This window comes from Hyperolius riggenbachi, chromosome 2 (genome assembly GCF_040937935.1).
Source record: "Hyperolius riggenbachi isolate aHypRig1 chromosome 2, aHypRig1.pri, whole genome shotgun sequence".
Lineage (NCBI taxonomy): Eukaryota > Metazoa > Chordata > Amphibia > Anura > Hyperoliidae > Hyperolius > Hyperolius riggenbachi.
The window spans coordinates 451,270,415-451,288,421 of NC_090647.1; the positions used below are offsets into that span (position 1 = coordinate 451,270,415).

An 18,007-nucleotide genomic window follows, 5' to 3' on the forward strand; every position below is an offset into this window, starting at 1 on the left:
CCCAAAACACATTATACTACTTCTCCTGAGTACGGCGATACCACATGTGTGACACTTTTTTGCAGCCTAGGTGCGCTAAGGGGACCAACGTCCTAATCACAGGTCATTTTGAGGCATTTGTTTTCTAGACTACTCCTCACGGTTTAGGGCCACTAAAATGCCAGGGCAGTATAGGAACCCCACAAGTGACCCCATTTTAGAAAGAAGACACCCCAAGGTATTCCGTTATGTGTATGGCGTGTTCATAGAAGATTTTATTTTTTGTCACAAGTTAGTGAAAAATGACACTTTGTGAAAAAAAAACAAAAATCAATTTCCGCTAACTTTTGACAAAAAATAAAATCTTCTATGAACTCGTCATACACCTAACAGAATACATTGGGGTGTCTTTTTTCTAAAATGGGGTCAGTTTGTGGGGTTCCTATACCGCCCTGGCATTTTACGGGTCCAAAACCGTGAGTAGTCTGGAAACCAAATGTCTCAAAATGACTGTTCAGGGGTATTAGCATCTGCAAATTTTGATGACAGGTGGTCTATGAGGGGGCGAATTTTGTGAAACCGGTCATATGCAGGGTGGCCTTTTAGATGACAGGTTGTATTGGGCCTGATTTGATGGATAGGAGTGCTAGGGGGGTGACAGGAGGTGATTGATGGGTGTCTCAGGGGGTGGTTAGAGGGGAAAATAGATGCAATCAATGCACTGGGGAGGTGATCGGAAGGGGGTCTGAGGGGGATCTGAGGGTTTGGCCGAGTGATCAGGAGCCCACACGGGGCAAATTAGGGCCTGAACTGATGGGTAGGTGTGCTAGGGGGTGACAGGAGGTGATTGATGGGTGTCTCAAGGTGTGATTAGAGGGGGGAATAGATGCAAGCAATGCACTGGCGAGGTGATCAGGGCTGGGGCCTGAGGGCATTCTGAGGGTGTGGGCGGGTGATTGAGTGCCCTAGGGGCAGATAGGGGTCTAATCTGATAGGTAGCAGTGACAGGGGGTGATTGATGGGTAATTAGTGGGTGTTTAGGGTAGAGAACAGATATAAACACTGCACTTGGGAGGTGATCTGACGTCGGATCTGCGGGCGAACTATTAGTGTGGGTGGGTGATCAGATTTCCCGCAAGGGGCAGGTTAGGGGCTGATTGATGAGTGGCAGTGCCAGGGGGTGATTGATGGGTGGCAGTGACAGGGGGTGATTGATGGGTGATTGACAGGTGATCAGTGGGTTATTACAGGAATGAACAGATGTAAGTAATGCACTGGCGAATTGATAAGGGGGGGTCTGAGGGCAATCTGAGCGTGTAGGCGGGTGATTGGGTGCCCGCAAGGGGCAGATTAGGGTCTGATCTGATGGGTAACAGTGACAGGTGGTGATAGGGGGTGATTGATGGGTAATTAGTGGGTCTTTAGGGTAGATAACAGATGTAAACACTGCACTTGGGAGGTGATCTGACGTCGGATCTGCGGGCGATCTATTGGTGTGGGTGGGTGACCAGATTGCCCGCAAGGGGCAGGTTAGGGGCTGATTGATGGGTGGCAGTGACAGGGGGTGATTAATGAGTGATTGACAGGTGATTGACAGGTGATCAGTGGGTTATTACAGGGAAGCACAGATGTAAATATTGCACTGGCGAATTGATAAGGGGGGTCTGAGGGCAATCTGAGCGTGTAGGAGGGTGATTGGGTGCCCGCAAGGGGAAGATTAGGGTCTGATCTGATGGGTAACAGTGACAGGTGGTGATAGGGGGTGATTGATGGGTGATTGATGGGTAATTAGTGGGTGTTTAGGGTAGATAACAGATGTAAACACTGCACTTGGGAGGTGATCTGACGTCGGATCTGCGGGCGATCTATTGGTGTGGGTGGGTGATCAGATTGCCCGCAAGGGGCAGGTTAGGGGCTGATTGATGGGTGGCAGTGACAGGGGGTGATTGATGGGTGATTGACGGGTGATTGACAGGTGATCAGTGGGTTATTACAGGGAAGCACAGATGTAAATATTTCACTGGCAAATTGATAAGGGGGGTCTGAGGGCAATCTGAGCGTGTAGGCGGGTGATTGGGTGCCCGCAAGGGGCAGATTAGGGTCTGATCTGATGGGTAACAGTGACAGGTGGTGATAGGGGGTGATTGACAGGTGATCAGAGGGATAGATGCATACAGTACACAGGGGGGGGGGGGGGGGGGTCTGGGGAGAATCTGAGGGGTGGGGGGTGAGCAGGAGGGGGCAGGGGGGGGGGGTAAAAAAAAATAGCGTTTACAAATAGTGACAGGGAGTGATTGACGGGTGATTAGGGGGGTGATTGGGTGCAAACAGGGGTCTGGGGGGTGGGCAGGGGGGTGTCTGAGGGGTGCTGTGGGCGATCTGGGGCAGGGGGGGGAGAAATCAGTGTGCTTGGGTGCGACATAGGGAGGCTGCAGCCTGCCCTGGTGGTCCCTCGGACATTGGGACCACCAGGGCAGGAGGCAGCCTGTATAATACACTTTGTAAACATTACAAAGTGTATTATACACTTTGTATGCGGCGATCGCGGGGTTAACATCCCGCCGGCGCTTCCGTATGGCCAGCGGGATGTTGCGGCGGGTGAGCGGTAAAAGGCGCCGGCGGAGGATCGCGTCACGGATGACGCGATCGCTCCGCCCATGCCCTTACAAGGACCGCCGCCTCTGTGGGTGAGCTGGTCCTTGCGGGCTCCACTTCCCGGCCGCCCTTGTGCGTTAGGCGGTCGGGAAGTGGTTAAAATTGCAAAGCTTCTGAAGCGTGATCATCGAACAATCAAGCGTTTCATTCAAAATAGTCAACAGGGTCGCAAGAAGCGTGTGGAAAAACCAAGGTGCAAAATAACTGCCCATGAACTGAGAAAAGTCAAGCGTGCAGCTGCCAAGATGCCACTTGCCACCAGTTTGGCCATATTTCAGAGCTGCAACATCACTGGAGTGCCCAAAAGCACAAGGTGTGCAATACTCAGAGACATGGCCAAGGTAAGAAAGGCTGAAAGACGACCACCACTGAACAAGACACACAAGCTGAAACGTCAAGACTGGGCCAAGAAATATCTCAAGACTGATTTTTCTAAGGTTTTATTGACTGATGAAATGAGAGTGAGTCTTGATGGGCCAGATGGATGGGCCCGTGGCTGGATTGGTAAAGGGCAGAGAGCTCCAGTCCGACTCAGACGCCAGCAAGGTGGAGGTGGAGTACTGGTTTGGCTGGTATCATCAAAGATGAGCTTGTGGGGCCTTTTCAGGTTGAGGATGGAGTCAAGCTCAACTCCCAGTCCTACTGCCCGTTTCTGGAAGACCCCTTCTTCAAGCAGTGGTACAGGAAGAAGTCTGCATCCTTCAAGAAAAACATGATTTTCATGCAGGACAATGCTCCATCACACGCATCCAAGTACTCCACAGCGTGGCTGGCAAGAAAGGGTATAAAAGAAGAAAAACTAATGACATGGCCTCCTTGTTCACCTGATCTGAACCCCATTGAGAACCTGTGGTCCATCATAAAATGTGAGATTTACAAGGAGGGAAAACAGTACACCTCTCTGAACAGTGTCTGGGAGGCTGTGGTTGCTGCTGCACGCAATGTTGATGGTGAACAGATCTAAACACTGACAGAATCCATGGATGGCAGGCGTTTGAGTGTCCTTGCAAAGAAAGGTGGCTATATTGGTCACTGATTTGTTTTTGTTTTGTTTTTGAATGTCAGAAATGTATATTTGTGAATGTTGAGATGTTATATTGGTTTCACTGGTAAAAATAAATAATTGAAATGGCTATATATTTGTTTTTTGTTAAGTTGCCTAATAATTACGCACAGTAATTGCACAGTAACTGCACACACAGATATCCCCCTGAAATAGCTAAAACTAAAAACAAACTAAAAACTACTTTCAAAAATATTCAGCTTTGATATTAATGAGTTTTTTTGGGTTCATTGAGAACATGGTTGTTATTCAATAATAAAATTATTCCTCCTTGCCTAATAATTCTGCACTCCCTGTATGTCTCTGCTCCTAATGTTTTATTTCTTAGAGGTACAACACATACAAATCATCATTATATCATAATTTTTTTTTTTCGCTTCAGTGTCTCTTTAAAACCTGTTGGGTGCCTTGAATATTTGGAAAACATTGTATGTTGTTTTAGCCCTGAAGTGAGAGGAATATGAAGGCTGACATTTATTTCCTTTAGAACAATGCAGATTGTCTGGCTATCCTGCTGGTCCTCTGCCTCTAATCATTTTAGCCATAGACCCTGAACAATCATGCAGATTAGATGTTTCTGAAGCAGATCTGAACCAATTAGCTGTATAGTTGTTTCAGGTACTACTGAAGCTAAAGAGATCAGCAGGACTGTCGGGTAGCAAAAGGAAATGAATATGGCAGTCACCATATGCTTCTCACTTTAGGTTCCCGTTAAAGTGACCCTAAACATTAGTAAAAAATTCCATACTGAACTTACCTGGGGCCTTCTCCATCCCCCCATAGTCCGTGAGGTCCCTTGGCGTCCTTTGGGTTCCCTCCCGCTGGTGGCTCCGTTAGCTGCACATGCACCATTCATGCACCTGTTGCCATGAGCGTTCTGCGCATGCTCGGTTTTCTTTAGTGAATCACTCATCCACAGAACGCTCATGGTGACGGGCCGCACATGTGCAGTTGTGCATGACTTTTGGCCAAGTCTCCAGCAGGAGAACGGAGGGAGCCCAGAGGCACCTCACGGACTACAGGGTGCTGGAGGAAGCCCCAGGTAAGTTCAGTACGGCATTTTTTACTTGTGATCAGGGTCACTTAAATACTGGGTAATGTGCTTATGGAGTTCTACATTTCCTCAGTTTCTTCTGTGCCTTGGGCTGCGTATATATCACAATGCTTTGCTTGAGTTTGGAAATGCATATACAAAAAAAGATTGTTATCTCAGCCAACAACAGACAGATCAGATAACTAACATCCTTTTGGAACATTTGCTATCTGCATTTTACTATGATATTATACTAACAATGAATTATGTGTTACTTAGGATCTGAAGGATTATACCGACAGATGCAGTCATGGTCATTTTCCAGTTAGAAACAATGCCTCAACTCAAGTGGTGTTTTCTGATGATGACTGGGAAGATGAAGCGGATAAACTTTATGCTTGGAGTCAAGGCTTGTCTCTGGAAGAAACAGAAATGATGTCTCCACGTTTCCATTAACAGCTATGCTATCACAGAATTAGAGAAAGGCAGTGGCGTAGGGGATGCAGAGGTTGAGACCAGAGGGGCCCACTAGGGGCCCTTTCTCAACTACATCTCTTTTTCAATGGTGCTATACTGGTAATGATCACTGATATGCTTTGAATAGGGGTAATGATAAACAAACTGTTCCCCTTCTCTGCTACACCTCTTATGCTGTGGATGTCCCTGGCAGGTTTTGTTGTGCCATATGCATTATGTATACAACTAGACCTATGGCCCGTTAAAATAATGGGCACTAGGCCTCTGCATCACATCCCCCCTCCTGCCCGTCACCACCGCGTCATGTCAGCGCGCATGCACGGCCGCAACACATACCTCACCTCCCGCCCCTGTCACCACCGCTGCATGTCTGCGCATGCGCACAAACGGCCACAACACATACCCGCGCATGCAACGTGTACCCGCGTGTGCACACGTCTGCCCCCGTCCTCCTGCTGTCCCAACGGCTGCCCACGTGCCGCGCATGCGCAGTAGGCTGAAAGCAGGGACACAGGAGGAGGACGCAGGGACATAAGAGTTCTATATAATGTGATACTGAATACTTGGGGGCCTAAAGCTCCTTAGCTACGCCACTGGAGAAAGGAAAATGTCTGGCACTATTGAAATGTATTCCAGTAAAGTGCAAGTGCGTTCATCACACATAGGCATTAACCACTTCGGTACCAGCAGCCTCTGCCACCTTAAGGACCAGAGGCTGCTGGTATGCTAAAACGCCACATCCCGACGAATCACCGCAATAATCCGTCGCTCCCGCCAGTCACGCTGCAGGCTGCTCTCTCTGCCGTCTCTATGACGGCAGAGCGCTGTGCGCCGGTCAGAAGCCGCTTTCATTGGCTCCTGACCCTGTCACTCAATGTAAGCCAGTGGGATTGGCTTACAGTAATGACAGGGCCAGGAGCCAATGAAAACGGCTCCAGCCCGGCTCACAGTGCTCTGCCGTCAGAGGCGGCAGGGCAGCACATTGCGGCTGATGGAAAGCGTCGAGAGCGGTGGGAACGGGCGGGGATGCACGGTGAATGGGACATAGAGCTTACGTCCAGTCAGAACCGCAGCGCCACCCGCCCGACGTAGATTTAAACTGCGTCGGTCCACATTAGGTTAATGCAGAGTATGCAAAGGAAAACTGTAAACAGTGTACTTATAGTTACTGATGGCACTGAGTGCAGAGATGTGGCAGTGGGCGCTGGGGGTGCATGGCGTGATGACCATTTCGCAAGGGAAACCTAGTTTCACGCTCAGCCTCAGAAGTTTTTCTTGAAAAACAGAGATCAGGCCGTGCACCCCTGGCATTCACTGCCACATCTCTGTGCACTAAGTGCCACCAATAACGGAAAGTGTACTGTTTACGGTTTGTCTTTGCATACTCTGCGTTAACCTCCCCTTTCTGGGAAAAGTTATTGAAAAGGATGTCTACCTCCAACTTGAAGCTAGGCTCTCCAGAAACAGCATCCTTGACCCTCTTCAATCTGGCGTCAGGAAATATCACAGCTGTGAAACAGCCCTCATCCAGATTTGCAATGATCTGCTCATGGCAAGAGACAAGGGTCCAATCCTAGTTCATGCCTTCGTCATATCAAGATTGGACTACTGCAATGTTCTCTACGCAGGCCTTCAGAAGAAAGACCTACGCCTCCTGCAATTAGTACAGAATGCCACCGCAAGGCTGTTAACGAGCCAACCCCACCATTGCCATATAACACCAACCCTGTGCTCACTCCACTGGCTACCGATAAAATGGAGAATTTTGTTCAAGATTGGCTTACTGACATTCAAATCCTTGCACAATCAGGTCCCTGGATACCTGAAGGACTTGTTGCAACTGCATCACACCCCCACAATCTTAGATCAAAAGGACGTAACATCTTGGTCACCCTCAGAGTCCACCTCAAAACCTTTGGAGACAGAGTCTTTTGTCATGCTGCCTCTACACTTTGGAACTCCCTGCCACACCCAATCAGGACAGCTCCATCCCTAGAAGCATTTAAGTCTAAACTGAAAACCCACCTTTTCAGTCTGGCATTCATGAACACCTGACTATCTCCTCTGTAACACAGTCCAGCCTGCAACCCTGTATTGATCTGAGACACAGCTATGCGCTTTGAGTCCTATGGGAGAAAAGCACTTTAACATTTTATTGTATTGTATTGTATTGTATAAAGTATATCTGAGGTGATTAAAAAAAGCTAGCTTTACTTAACCTCCTTAGCGGTTATCACGAGTCCAGCTTGGGGTGGAAAAAACAAGCTAGGAGCGGTTATCCCGAGCTGAACTCGTGGTAGCCGCTGGGAGGTCTATGCAGAGCAATGCACGCAGCGGGCGTTTTTACTCACCTCCTGGGGGATCCCGTTGTCGGCCGCCATTCTCCTTCCTCTCCTTCGAAGCTCTGCTTCCCCCTGGTGAGATCGCCGTCTTGTCGTCATGACAACAGCCGGCAATCTCACTATAGGGTTACAGCGCCACCTGGAGGATGCAGGGAGAGCTGCAGCACTGGAGCCCAGGGAGGTGAGTGAGTGCTGGGGCTGCTTCAGAACTCTGTGGTGTGATTTTTTTTTCCAGGCTGTAGGGTCTAAAAGCATGCTAAAAAATTGCACCGCTTTTTAGCCCCTAAAATCTGGAAAGAATCAGACTGCCAAGGAGGTTAACTGATGCATCTTCCAGTCCCTGGTGCTGCGGGCGCATGCCTTGCACATGCGCAAAAGACGCTATACCACCAGGGGACAGTGATACTTCAGAGCCTGCCAGCGGGATCAGAGAGAAGATCGGAGCTGCGGTGAGGAACACATGTGACTTCTATGGGCTGAAAGAAGCCCCAGGTAAGTAAAGGTATCTTTTTTCTTATCGCCTTGGATATTGTTTAATGCCCATGTGTGTTGAATGCACTTGCACTTTACTGGAATACATTTCAATAGCGCCAGACTTTTTATTTTCTCTTTTTTTGTGAATGAAGACTGCTCTTTTCTCTTGAGCACATTGAATTACACTGGGACAGTCACCATTTGCAGCTGTGCCCAGTCAAACGCCATATTACCCAGACTCTATCCAGGTGCTTGCCTGCCTTCTTGCTGCAAACAGCTATACTATGAGTGAATATTGGTTGCAATTAGTAAACCTGTGGAAGTGCCACACAGTAATCTGTAAACTCTTCCCTAAAAGTGACTTTCTAAATGAACACCTCTAAATCTTCAGCACTGGAAATTGCTCACTGTCTATAATGGCCACACTGATTCTCTGAGGCAAAATGATTTTGAGGAGTTTACCGGTTTTTGCATCCAGCTTGGAATTGGGCCAGACAAAAGCAGTTCCTAATGTTTTTGATTGTCCCAATTCCAAGCTGTTAACAGTTTGCATTAAATTGCATGAAAGTCAGAATTCTTTGCATTTCATTGACCATCTCCAAAGCTAAGTTCACAGTCAGCTCACTGCCGATACAATTCTATGGACTTGTTCACATCTCTGCACTGTAATGGATCGTGTTATTCTTACTGCATGAAGGTTTTGAGGAGACGAGCCTGGATTCTGTGCTTTTCTTGGAATTATGATCTTTGTGGCCAGGGTTAAATCCAATCTACTTTCCTATAACTATTGTCAGCATTTAAATGTGGTGTGTATGGTGCATATGGATGTATATTGTAGCTTTCTGGTGGAATTAGCAGGGCAGTGGAGTCGGAGTCGGTGGGTTCATAAACTTCAGAGTCGGATGATTTTTGTACTTGCTCCATAGCCCTGCAACGGCTGTGGAGTCGGAGTCAAAGCAATTTTGGGTACCTGCAGTCGGAGTGAAAGGAAACTGAGGAGTCTGAGTCGGATAATTTTTGTACCAACTTCAGAGCCTTGGGATTAGTTTGAAGCACTGTCTGTACTAAGAGAGGATGTCAGGATAAATTCACCTAATCTTTTGAAAGGTTGATGCACTGCGCTTGTTGAAGGACACAGTTAGGACACATACAAACTCTGGGGAACATCTCCACAGTGTATGAGACTACCCAAAAGAATTATTATTTTTTGCTAACAAAGTCACTGGCTTTTAACTTAGGCTACATACACATATCAGACCATAGTCTTTTGAAAATGAAAGCTCACAGACCAATTTTACCCCCCCTTCCATGTAGTATGAGAGCCATACCTTCAGGCCTGGAACCCACTGAAATCCGCAAACGCAAACCGCAACCGCTAGCGTTTTGTCTGAGCGGTTTGCAAGCGGATTCATTCGCGTTTTTGGTCGTGTTTTGCAACATTGTATTTTTTTGCCCAGCGTTTTGCGTTTTTATCCTGATTGGTCCTGTGAATTATTTTTCATTTTGTTACAGTGTGCTGAACCGCAAAACGCTGGCAAAACCGCTCAGTTTAGGTTTTGCTGAGCGTTTCCGCTAGCGGTTCAATACTTTACATTGAAGCGCTAACGCTCCCAAAATGCTGCACGTCCTGCGTTTGCGTTTGCGTTTTCTTCTCCTGTGGAAGTTGCCCCATCCATTAATATTAGCCCAGCGTTTTGGCAAACTGCTAGCGTATCGCAGTGCTGCCAAAACGCTGCCAAAAGCGCTCCTGTGGGTTCCAGCCCTCACAGTCTTTTCTATGGAGCTGAACTCCCCATCAGACAGAAATCTTTGCAAGATGCTGTACACATTCAAAAGATCAGTGTCTGCAAAAGATCTGTTCCTGCCAAAGATCTGTTCCTGCAAACTGCATTCATAGTCTATGAGATCTGCAGATCATCATACACACCTTGTTTAACTGACATTCATCTGCAGATCAGACAATCATCTGCAGATCTGAAAATCCATCCTGGTGGATCTGATCTGCAGATGAATGTCAGTTAAACAAGGTGTGTATGATGATCTGCAGATCTCATAGACTATGAATGCATTTTGCAGGAACGGATCTTTTGCAGATACTGATCTTTTGAATGTGTACAGCATCTTTGTGTGCAGCATCTTGCAAAGATTTCTGTCCGATGGAGAGTTCAGCTCCATAGAATAGACTGTGTAGGTATGGCTCTCATACTACATGGAAGGGGGTAAAATTGGTCTGTGATCTTTCATTTTCCAAAGACTATGGTCTGATGTGTGTATGAGCCTTTAGTTGTAGGGATAGCAGTGGTTCGGTTCCTGGATGGTTGATCTGCTGTATTTGCATGAGAGCATTAGCATGTGCGTGTGCTAAGGGGTTAATTGATTTTGCATTGGACAATAATCATATTGCTAACACCTGGGTCCATATGCAATTAACTTTTTCCATCTAAGACAGTGATAGGCAAACTTGGCTCTCCAGCTATTAAGGAACTACAAGTCCCACAATGCATTTGCCTTTTGAATGCCTGTGGCTGTCCGACTCCTGCAATGCATTGTGGGACTTGTAGTTACTTAACAGCTGGAGAGCCAAGTTTGCAGATCACTGACCTAGGAGAGCAGTATTAACTTCTTTTTAAAATACATTTTCAGCACTCTGCCATTGAAAAAGAACCAAAAAGCAGGTGAAAACACTATCAAAATCATTTTGAGTAGTTTCTTGCTTGCTGTTGGTTTAAGGCCAGAAACCCACTAGGAGCAATTTCTAATCGCTAGTGGTTTGAAAAAGCTTTTGCTAATGCAATGCTATGGGGGATTTTTATAAAATCAAACTGCTCAAGTGGGATCACACCCATAGCATTACATTAGCAAGATTTTTCAAATTGCCAAGGGCTCAGAAAATTGCTCCTAGTGGGTTTCTGGCCAAATGCATTTTATTGACAAGGTGAGAAAACAGAGTAGAAATAGGGAACTGCATATGGGTCCTGGTGTGCAACTTCATTGGCCTGGGCCCTCCAGCAGAAGTACTGTGGCGGACCACCACAACAATGGCCGGACACCCCCCCCCCCCCCATTCTTTTTGTATCTTGCATATCTCTAGTGGGGCAAGATACAAAAAAATGCATCCTTTTTGTGCACTATTAGGATTGTCCATCCTCAAAAAAATTGTTTTTTGAGACATACTATGGCCTGAAATGAAAATACATTAGATTCATAAACATTTTAAATATCAGTTGTGGATTAGCATGTTCATTATATTCATGATGCAAAAATGAACTGGTCATATATCATTGAATATAATCCCAGAGTATAAGTCAACCCCTACATTTGACCCTCTTAAAGGACCACTGACCTGAACACCTGAAAATAAAATATATGTAAACACATACAGATAAGACGCAGATTTCTTCCAGAGTAAAATGAGCCATATATTACTGTTCTCCTATGTTGCTGTCACAGTAAGTAGTAGAAATCTGACAGAACCGACAGGTTTGGATTAGCCCTTTGTGAACGGGATTTGCTTTGTCCAACTGTCTCAAAAAAAAAAAAAAAAAAAAAAAAAAGTATATGGTGAGCAGGGAAGCTGGGCAGCATCTTTGTATAAACCTTTTTCAGGGAGAGTCTTTATAAAGAATAAAGGCCGTGTTGAGAATCCCCTATGGAGAAATGGACTAGCCCAAAACCTGTTGGTAATGTCAGATTTCTACTACTTACGGTAAGCAACATAGGAGAAAAGTAATCTATGGCTCATTTTATTCTGGGAGAAATGTACTTATTTTTATATGTGTTTACATATATTTAAAATTGTAAGAACTTTGCGACAGTGGTCCTTTAAGCTGGAATGTTAATGACTTGAGTATAAGTCTACCCAGCAAAGTTGATGATTACACTTTGGGACCAGGAGGGCTTAACGGGTGCAGGGCAAAATGTATCGTAGACATCAACACCTCCTGGTCCCCGGATGTAGCTACTGTACCATGTGGCCACCAAGTGCAGCTATTAACACAGAGTAACAGCTGAACAATGTGGGAAAGATGCTTGGGGACTGGAGGGTATTTAGTTTTATAATATTCAAAAAAAGCTATTAACATTGCCAAAAGTGAAGGGTACATGAAAAGTGCACCTCTAGATTAAAGACAGTGTGCTCCCCCATATATTGGTGTGTATGTGTGTGGGAGTAGGCCACCTGTCTTTTTCGCAATGTCTATCAAGGGCACCTGCTTCTCTCTCCTTCCCCATGCCTATATGCAGAACTGCAGCAGCAGAAAGCGCTTATTGATTCTATCGCCGGGACCTTCATATCCTCTTCAGTCTGTCTTGGTCAGAGTGCATTAGCACCCCTCTGTCAGCTTCTGGTGACATCATTAGGAGTCAACGAAAGGATGCTAATGCATTCTGACTGAGCCATAGTGAAGAGGAGATAAAGGGCCTGGTGGTGGAATCAGTATGTGCTTTCTGCTACTGCAGCTCTGCATTTAGGCACAGGGGAGGACAGAGGGTGAGCAGCTCTTGTAGACATCGAGAAAGAATGGTGGCCCTTCCACCACCCCCTGAAGCATGTTGCAACGTGGGTAGTAACATGTAATCGTAATATAGGTAAAAAACTAAAATCCGGCGGCCCCACCCAACATCCAGGCTACAAGTCAGAAATGTAATCTGACTTGTAGGTAAGGCGACCCCCAAAGTCAGACCTAAATTTCTCGACTTATAACTGAGGATATACACCAATTACATTTTACAAACCTCTGAATAACCTGGAAAAAATACATGGGCTGTGGAGTCGGGGCAATTTTGGATATCTGGAGTCGGAGGTTTCAATGAACTGAGGAGTCAGATGATTTTTTAACTAAATCCATAACCTTTGTAAAAATTAGACTAAGGAGTAGGAGTCGAGGAGTCAGAGTAATTTTGAGTACCTGGAGTCGGTGATTTCCTAAACTGAGGAGTCGGATAATTTTTTTACCGACGCCAAAGCACTGAAAAATACACAGAAAAACAGCCAGCAAGACTGGGGCTGACTACCATAGATTCCTTCTGTGCTCCGCATAGAACCCTCGTTCAGAGACTTCAAATGCTGTATACTGTATGACGGGTCAGTTGTCTGCAATTATCACGTACCACACCACTTTGTAATACGCTTATTGGAACAATAGCAATGGACATTTATTGTTTGATCACCCCTATTGTCATTTGTTTTTTCTGTAGTGTAGGATGCCATTTACCTTTCCCAGGCTCCAGTCTCTCAAATTCTTCAGTATCTTGTTCTTATATTTATTTTTTATATAGTGTTACCTCATGGAGAGCCTGAGATTGGCCCAGTTATTTATTTTTTTCATTTAGTTGGACATTTGGATTTTTATCCATTATGTATACTTCATGAGAACCATGAACTACTCTCCTCCTTCACTGGATACAACATCTTGGGAATTTTGCCATATGACTGTCAAGTTGATGTTTGCATCATGTGATGCACAATGGATGTGGCGGGGTTAAAAATAAAATCCAGGTCCTCTATGTTCCTGTAAGATTAATAGATGCAGGATTCATAAGAGAGTCTCAAGTCCACAGAGCTCAAAGTTGTTTGTGTTGACCATTCCGTTTTCTGCCCAGACAGTAATATAATGTTATCAGACAAAATTCTCAGCCTAAAATGAATGTTCTGATTTTCTTACGGCTACACGTGCCTTTTTAGAGGTCGCTGTTTATCATTATATACAATAAATAATTATCAGCTTTCCTCCTTTCCCACCAGATCCCATATAAAACAAACTACAAAAAAATATATATCACAGGCTGGACATGACCATTTCCTTTGTATATTCACAATGAGTACACAAAACAATAACACATTTGTATTTTTTCCTAAAATATTAAGGAGAATGGAGGGTCATGAGGAAAAGGAGACCCCAAAAAGCAGCAACTTGTTTCAGCACTTCACTTTGAAAAACTTTATTTACGCCTCATACAAAATACAAAACAAAGTGAGACAATTTGAGTGTGCTTGAAGATTAAAAATTTTATTTACAACTTTTATACACAACTGTACAAGATTTATAATAAAACAAGATTGATATATATTTTACACTTCCAAGTTGAAAGCTTAAAACAGTTATAAAAAGTTGCACTTGTCTTTAGAGTTAAGCTCTTATTTAGCCCTGGGGCAGGGTATTGAAAATACCTCACAATGTGGCTTTGCAGCTTGGCTGGAGGATTAAAACTGCTTAAAAATTGCAAATAGTTGAGATTAACCATTAACTGTAAAATATCGATGCACTGAAATCCAACACCTTATAATAAAAACACATTGAGATGCAGTTTCCCTTTTCGGTTGTAGTTTGACTGTAGCTGCCATAATTTTCCATTTAGAATAAGCACTTAGCAATATAGATCTTAAAGTACCCCCGTTTATGGAAAGTGTTTGCATTAAGATTCTCTACCAATATTAATCCATGAGACAAACCTATGCAGTAATCCTCAAACTCCTACATCATCAAGAAGAAAGGTCTGAGCTTGGACTATTAGAAGTTAAGTAAAGGCATATTATAGAATATATATTCAGGATGGACATGAACACTATACATTTTGCATATACATACATTTTAATTAGTTTGAGAAGTGGATGGCAATAATAGGTTAGTAGTATTAGTAGATATAGTATATGTTAAATATTTGCATGCTATCATTTGTTTTCCAGAGCTGATCATCATGTTCTTCAACTATATAAAATATAATCATGAACTGACGATATTTAAAAAAAAAATTCTTAAACTGTTTATGGAGTGTCCACATTAAAGAAAACCTCTTCATCTGATTTACAGTATATAATGTCAGCCGATCGAGAGTTGGATATACACCTAGATGAACTCATGACCGATTTTCAGTACTTGCTCTGTTTCTCTGCGAAGCAAACACCCATCGTCTGATGATAGTGGCCATTCTCTTGGGTCACATACGAGTTCTAGGTAGAGAGGTTTTACTGGATGTGACCTGGACCACCATCGTCCGAGGATGGAGACGACTTCTGTATTATCTGATGGCTTCCCTTGTGACAGATTCCAAAAAAGCAAACACTGTAACGTGGAATAAGTTTCACCTTTGCTGTATTTGCCAATGTTGATGTTAGATAACCATGCTTTAATAATTCTCTCTGGAAACGTATGTATGGCCATGCCACCAGTTTATTACATGATCTACAGATGTTCTCAAGCCTCAGTGATAGGTCCATCAGGGGTCTCCAGAAACAAGCACAGGAAAATCCAGCTTCCTCGTTTGATCAGTGAATGAAAGCTGCAAGATGTGGACTATTGTTGAGGCCTGAGGATTGTTTTGGAACTACTTCTCTATCCAACAAGCTGCTAAATATGCCTGTTCTATGACTGATAATAAAAAGGCCAAAGTGAAGAAAAGAAAATCCCTTGTATGTATAGTTTGGCTATTCACAGCCAGCCCTCTTTCACAGTTCGGTGTGCCTTGAGCACGTTATGGCAACACTGCAAGTGTTATTCTGGGTTTAGGCTGCAAGACACAGAGGCAAGAATCCATTTAAAACACAAACCTAAAAAAAAAAAAAAAAAAAATTTAAAGAATTGGTCCTTCCTTATTTGATAAAACATTGTCTGGGGGGAGGGGGATGAGAATTGTGTGGGCTAGAGCAGGGTGACATAGTTTAGCACTGCAGAAAGCAGTATAAAGCTCTCGTCTGTGGTGGAGAACAGGGTATTATATCATATGTCTACTGAAATCCGATCTTTTGCCTGGTACACACCATGCAATTTCCCGTCAGGTAGATGGGTCGAATTGATTATTTCTGACAGGTCCAATCTGATTTCCAATCACTTCTATACAAAATGGATCAGAAAATTATCTGAAATCAAACCTGTTGGAAATAATGGATTCAGCTCATCTGTGTGACAGGAAATTGCATGGAGTGTACCAATATAGAGTAGGGCACTGGGGCAAGTGGTGGACATCAATTGTCTACAATATCTAGATAATTATGCTTAGCTTTAGAGATATTTCCTGCTAGGATCATGCCCTGCTCTACATTAATGAACATTAGGGGAGGAACTGCTTAAAAGGTGAAACTTTGGTTGACCTTTAACTACAAAAGCATTCACTCTGCATCATTACACATCCTCATTGTAATAACAGTGACTAAAAAATGCCTTGATGTAGGAAAGGAGGCACAATAGCAACATAGTAGTAAGAAAACAGATCCCAGAAATATGAGCAGCCATCTTCTTCATTTATCCACCTGTACATAAACTCAGACTCCTTTCACACTATGTCTAAAACATGTTAATTTTAAGCCTGCATGCAGCGAGTCAGGGCCCTTTCACTGGTAGCAATGGACAATATCAAAGCATTACTACGCAATGTCAGATCAAAATCATGGCTAATAGTGGAAATTATTGATTTTCATACCAAATTGATCGCAATCTTATGTGTATGACCAGCTCTATAGAACCATAAAAAGGCAACTACACAGTGCACCTATTATGATCAGTATAAGCGACTCTTCACGCTGGGATCAATGCTGTGTTTTACTATCTCAGTAGGGATACAGACTACTAAACAGCTGCAGAAGTATAGACTATCTTTGGCAGGTAAAATTTCACAGTTACATACAAGGCGAGGGGATAAAATAAAACTATTCAGACATAGATATAGTTTATCCAGTAGTAGGGCAGCCATCCACATATATGCACGGTAGAGAAAAGACATAAATCCTCTGTGACCTAGTGAAGGTTGGATAGATTAATTCCCTGGATCAAACACGCCACGGTTATAGTACACTTGTTAGTTTTTAGAGCCAACTAAAGCATTGTCATACGTGTTAAGATATGTGTACTTCTCGTGCTCACAATTGCCATTTAAGATTCAGACTTCTGATCTTTTTGGCATCCTGCTGGAGGGTCTAAATTCTTTCACTTTCTTCAGACTAACTCCAGCAGTCTCAAAAGTTATAGCAATGAAAAGTGCCAAAAATGAGAACACACTTCTGCTGCTCACATGAAGAGATTTGGATTGTACCACAAAATAAAATTCACATTTATGGAAACGTGAATAATAAACTTGAAGGATACATCTGGCAAATTAAAAAAAAAAAAGTTTCACTCACCTGGGGCATTTTCCATCCTCTAGAAGTCGTTCTGTCCTATGCCACAGTTCCTCTCTCCCCTTGGTAAGATCATGACCCATGGCTGGGTTGGGATCCTCTGCGCATGCACGCCTCTTGTGATCGCACTCCCGTTGCTGGAGCGCTCTGCACTTGCGCAGTTCAGAGAGAATTGAACTCACGAGAAGCACGCGGCATGCCGGTGTAGAAGATCCCGGCTGATCCCACTGAGGGGACAGCGGAACTGCGGTGGTGGGACCTAACGATTTCTAGGGGATGGAAGAAGCCCCAAGTGAGTGAATTTTTTTTTTTAACCTTAGAGGTTTCCTTTAACGACTGTTCACACTAAATTACACTTGGCTGGGGCGACCATAGATGGAGTTTCTTGCCTGTGTATGGACCCTTATTACAAGTCCTAAAGCTTCAGACATACTGGATAAACCTCGCCTAGTCAATTGTTTTGGCCCATCTCAGTTGAGAAACTAACCTTTGTACAGTTACCTTATGACTAGAAAGGTTTAGCGAGATGCTAACAATTTGAGATGATGGAAGATTTATGAAGCTTGGAATAGGAACAATGAAATGCAGTAGCTGACAATTTTCATTTGTCCAGTTCAAACGCTGCTTACAATGAACATTAAAATTTGCAGTAACTCAAGATTAGCTTCTCATTGACCATAGTCCCACCCACTTAATGAGGACATTGGCCCTTTAAATTCACCTTTTCTCCTAAGCTTTCTACTAGGAGGGAACTTTTTAACTTTTGCTTAAAATAACTTTTCAGCATTCTGCAATTGAAAAAGTACCGAAAAGTAGGTGAAAAGTACTGTCAAAATTATTCACAGTGTTTTCTTGCTCATTAAGGCATTTTATTG

At 44.0% G+C, this 18,007-nt stretch overlaps 1 protein-coding gene across 3 annotated transcripts in view; it reads left to right on the forward strand.

The window, feature by feature from the left end:
- The window catches only part of C2HXorf58 (chromosome 2 CXorf58 homolog), a 46,998-nt gene extending 31,445 nt beyond the window's left edge, over positions 1 to 15,553 (forward strand). For 2 of the 3 annotated variants that reach the window (XM_068270057.1, XM_068270058.1), the window contains exon 9: positions 5,010 to 6,006. In XM_068270057.1, coding sequence (XP_068126158.1) covers positions 5,010 to 5,186 — 177 coding nt within the window. In that variant the 3' untranslated portion in view covers positions 5,187 to 6,006. Of the gene's footprint in view, positions 1 to 5,009; positions 6,007 to 14,832 lie in introns of those variants that run through there. The other variant, XM_068270059.1, reaches the window with a different exon arrangement.
- Positions 15,554 to 18,007: the final 2,454 nt, after the last annotated feature.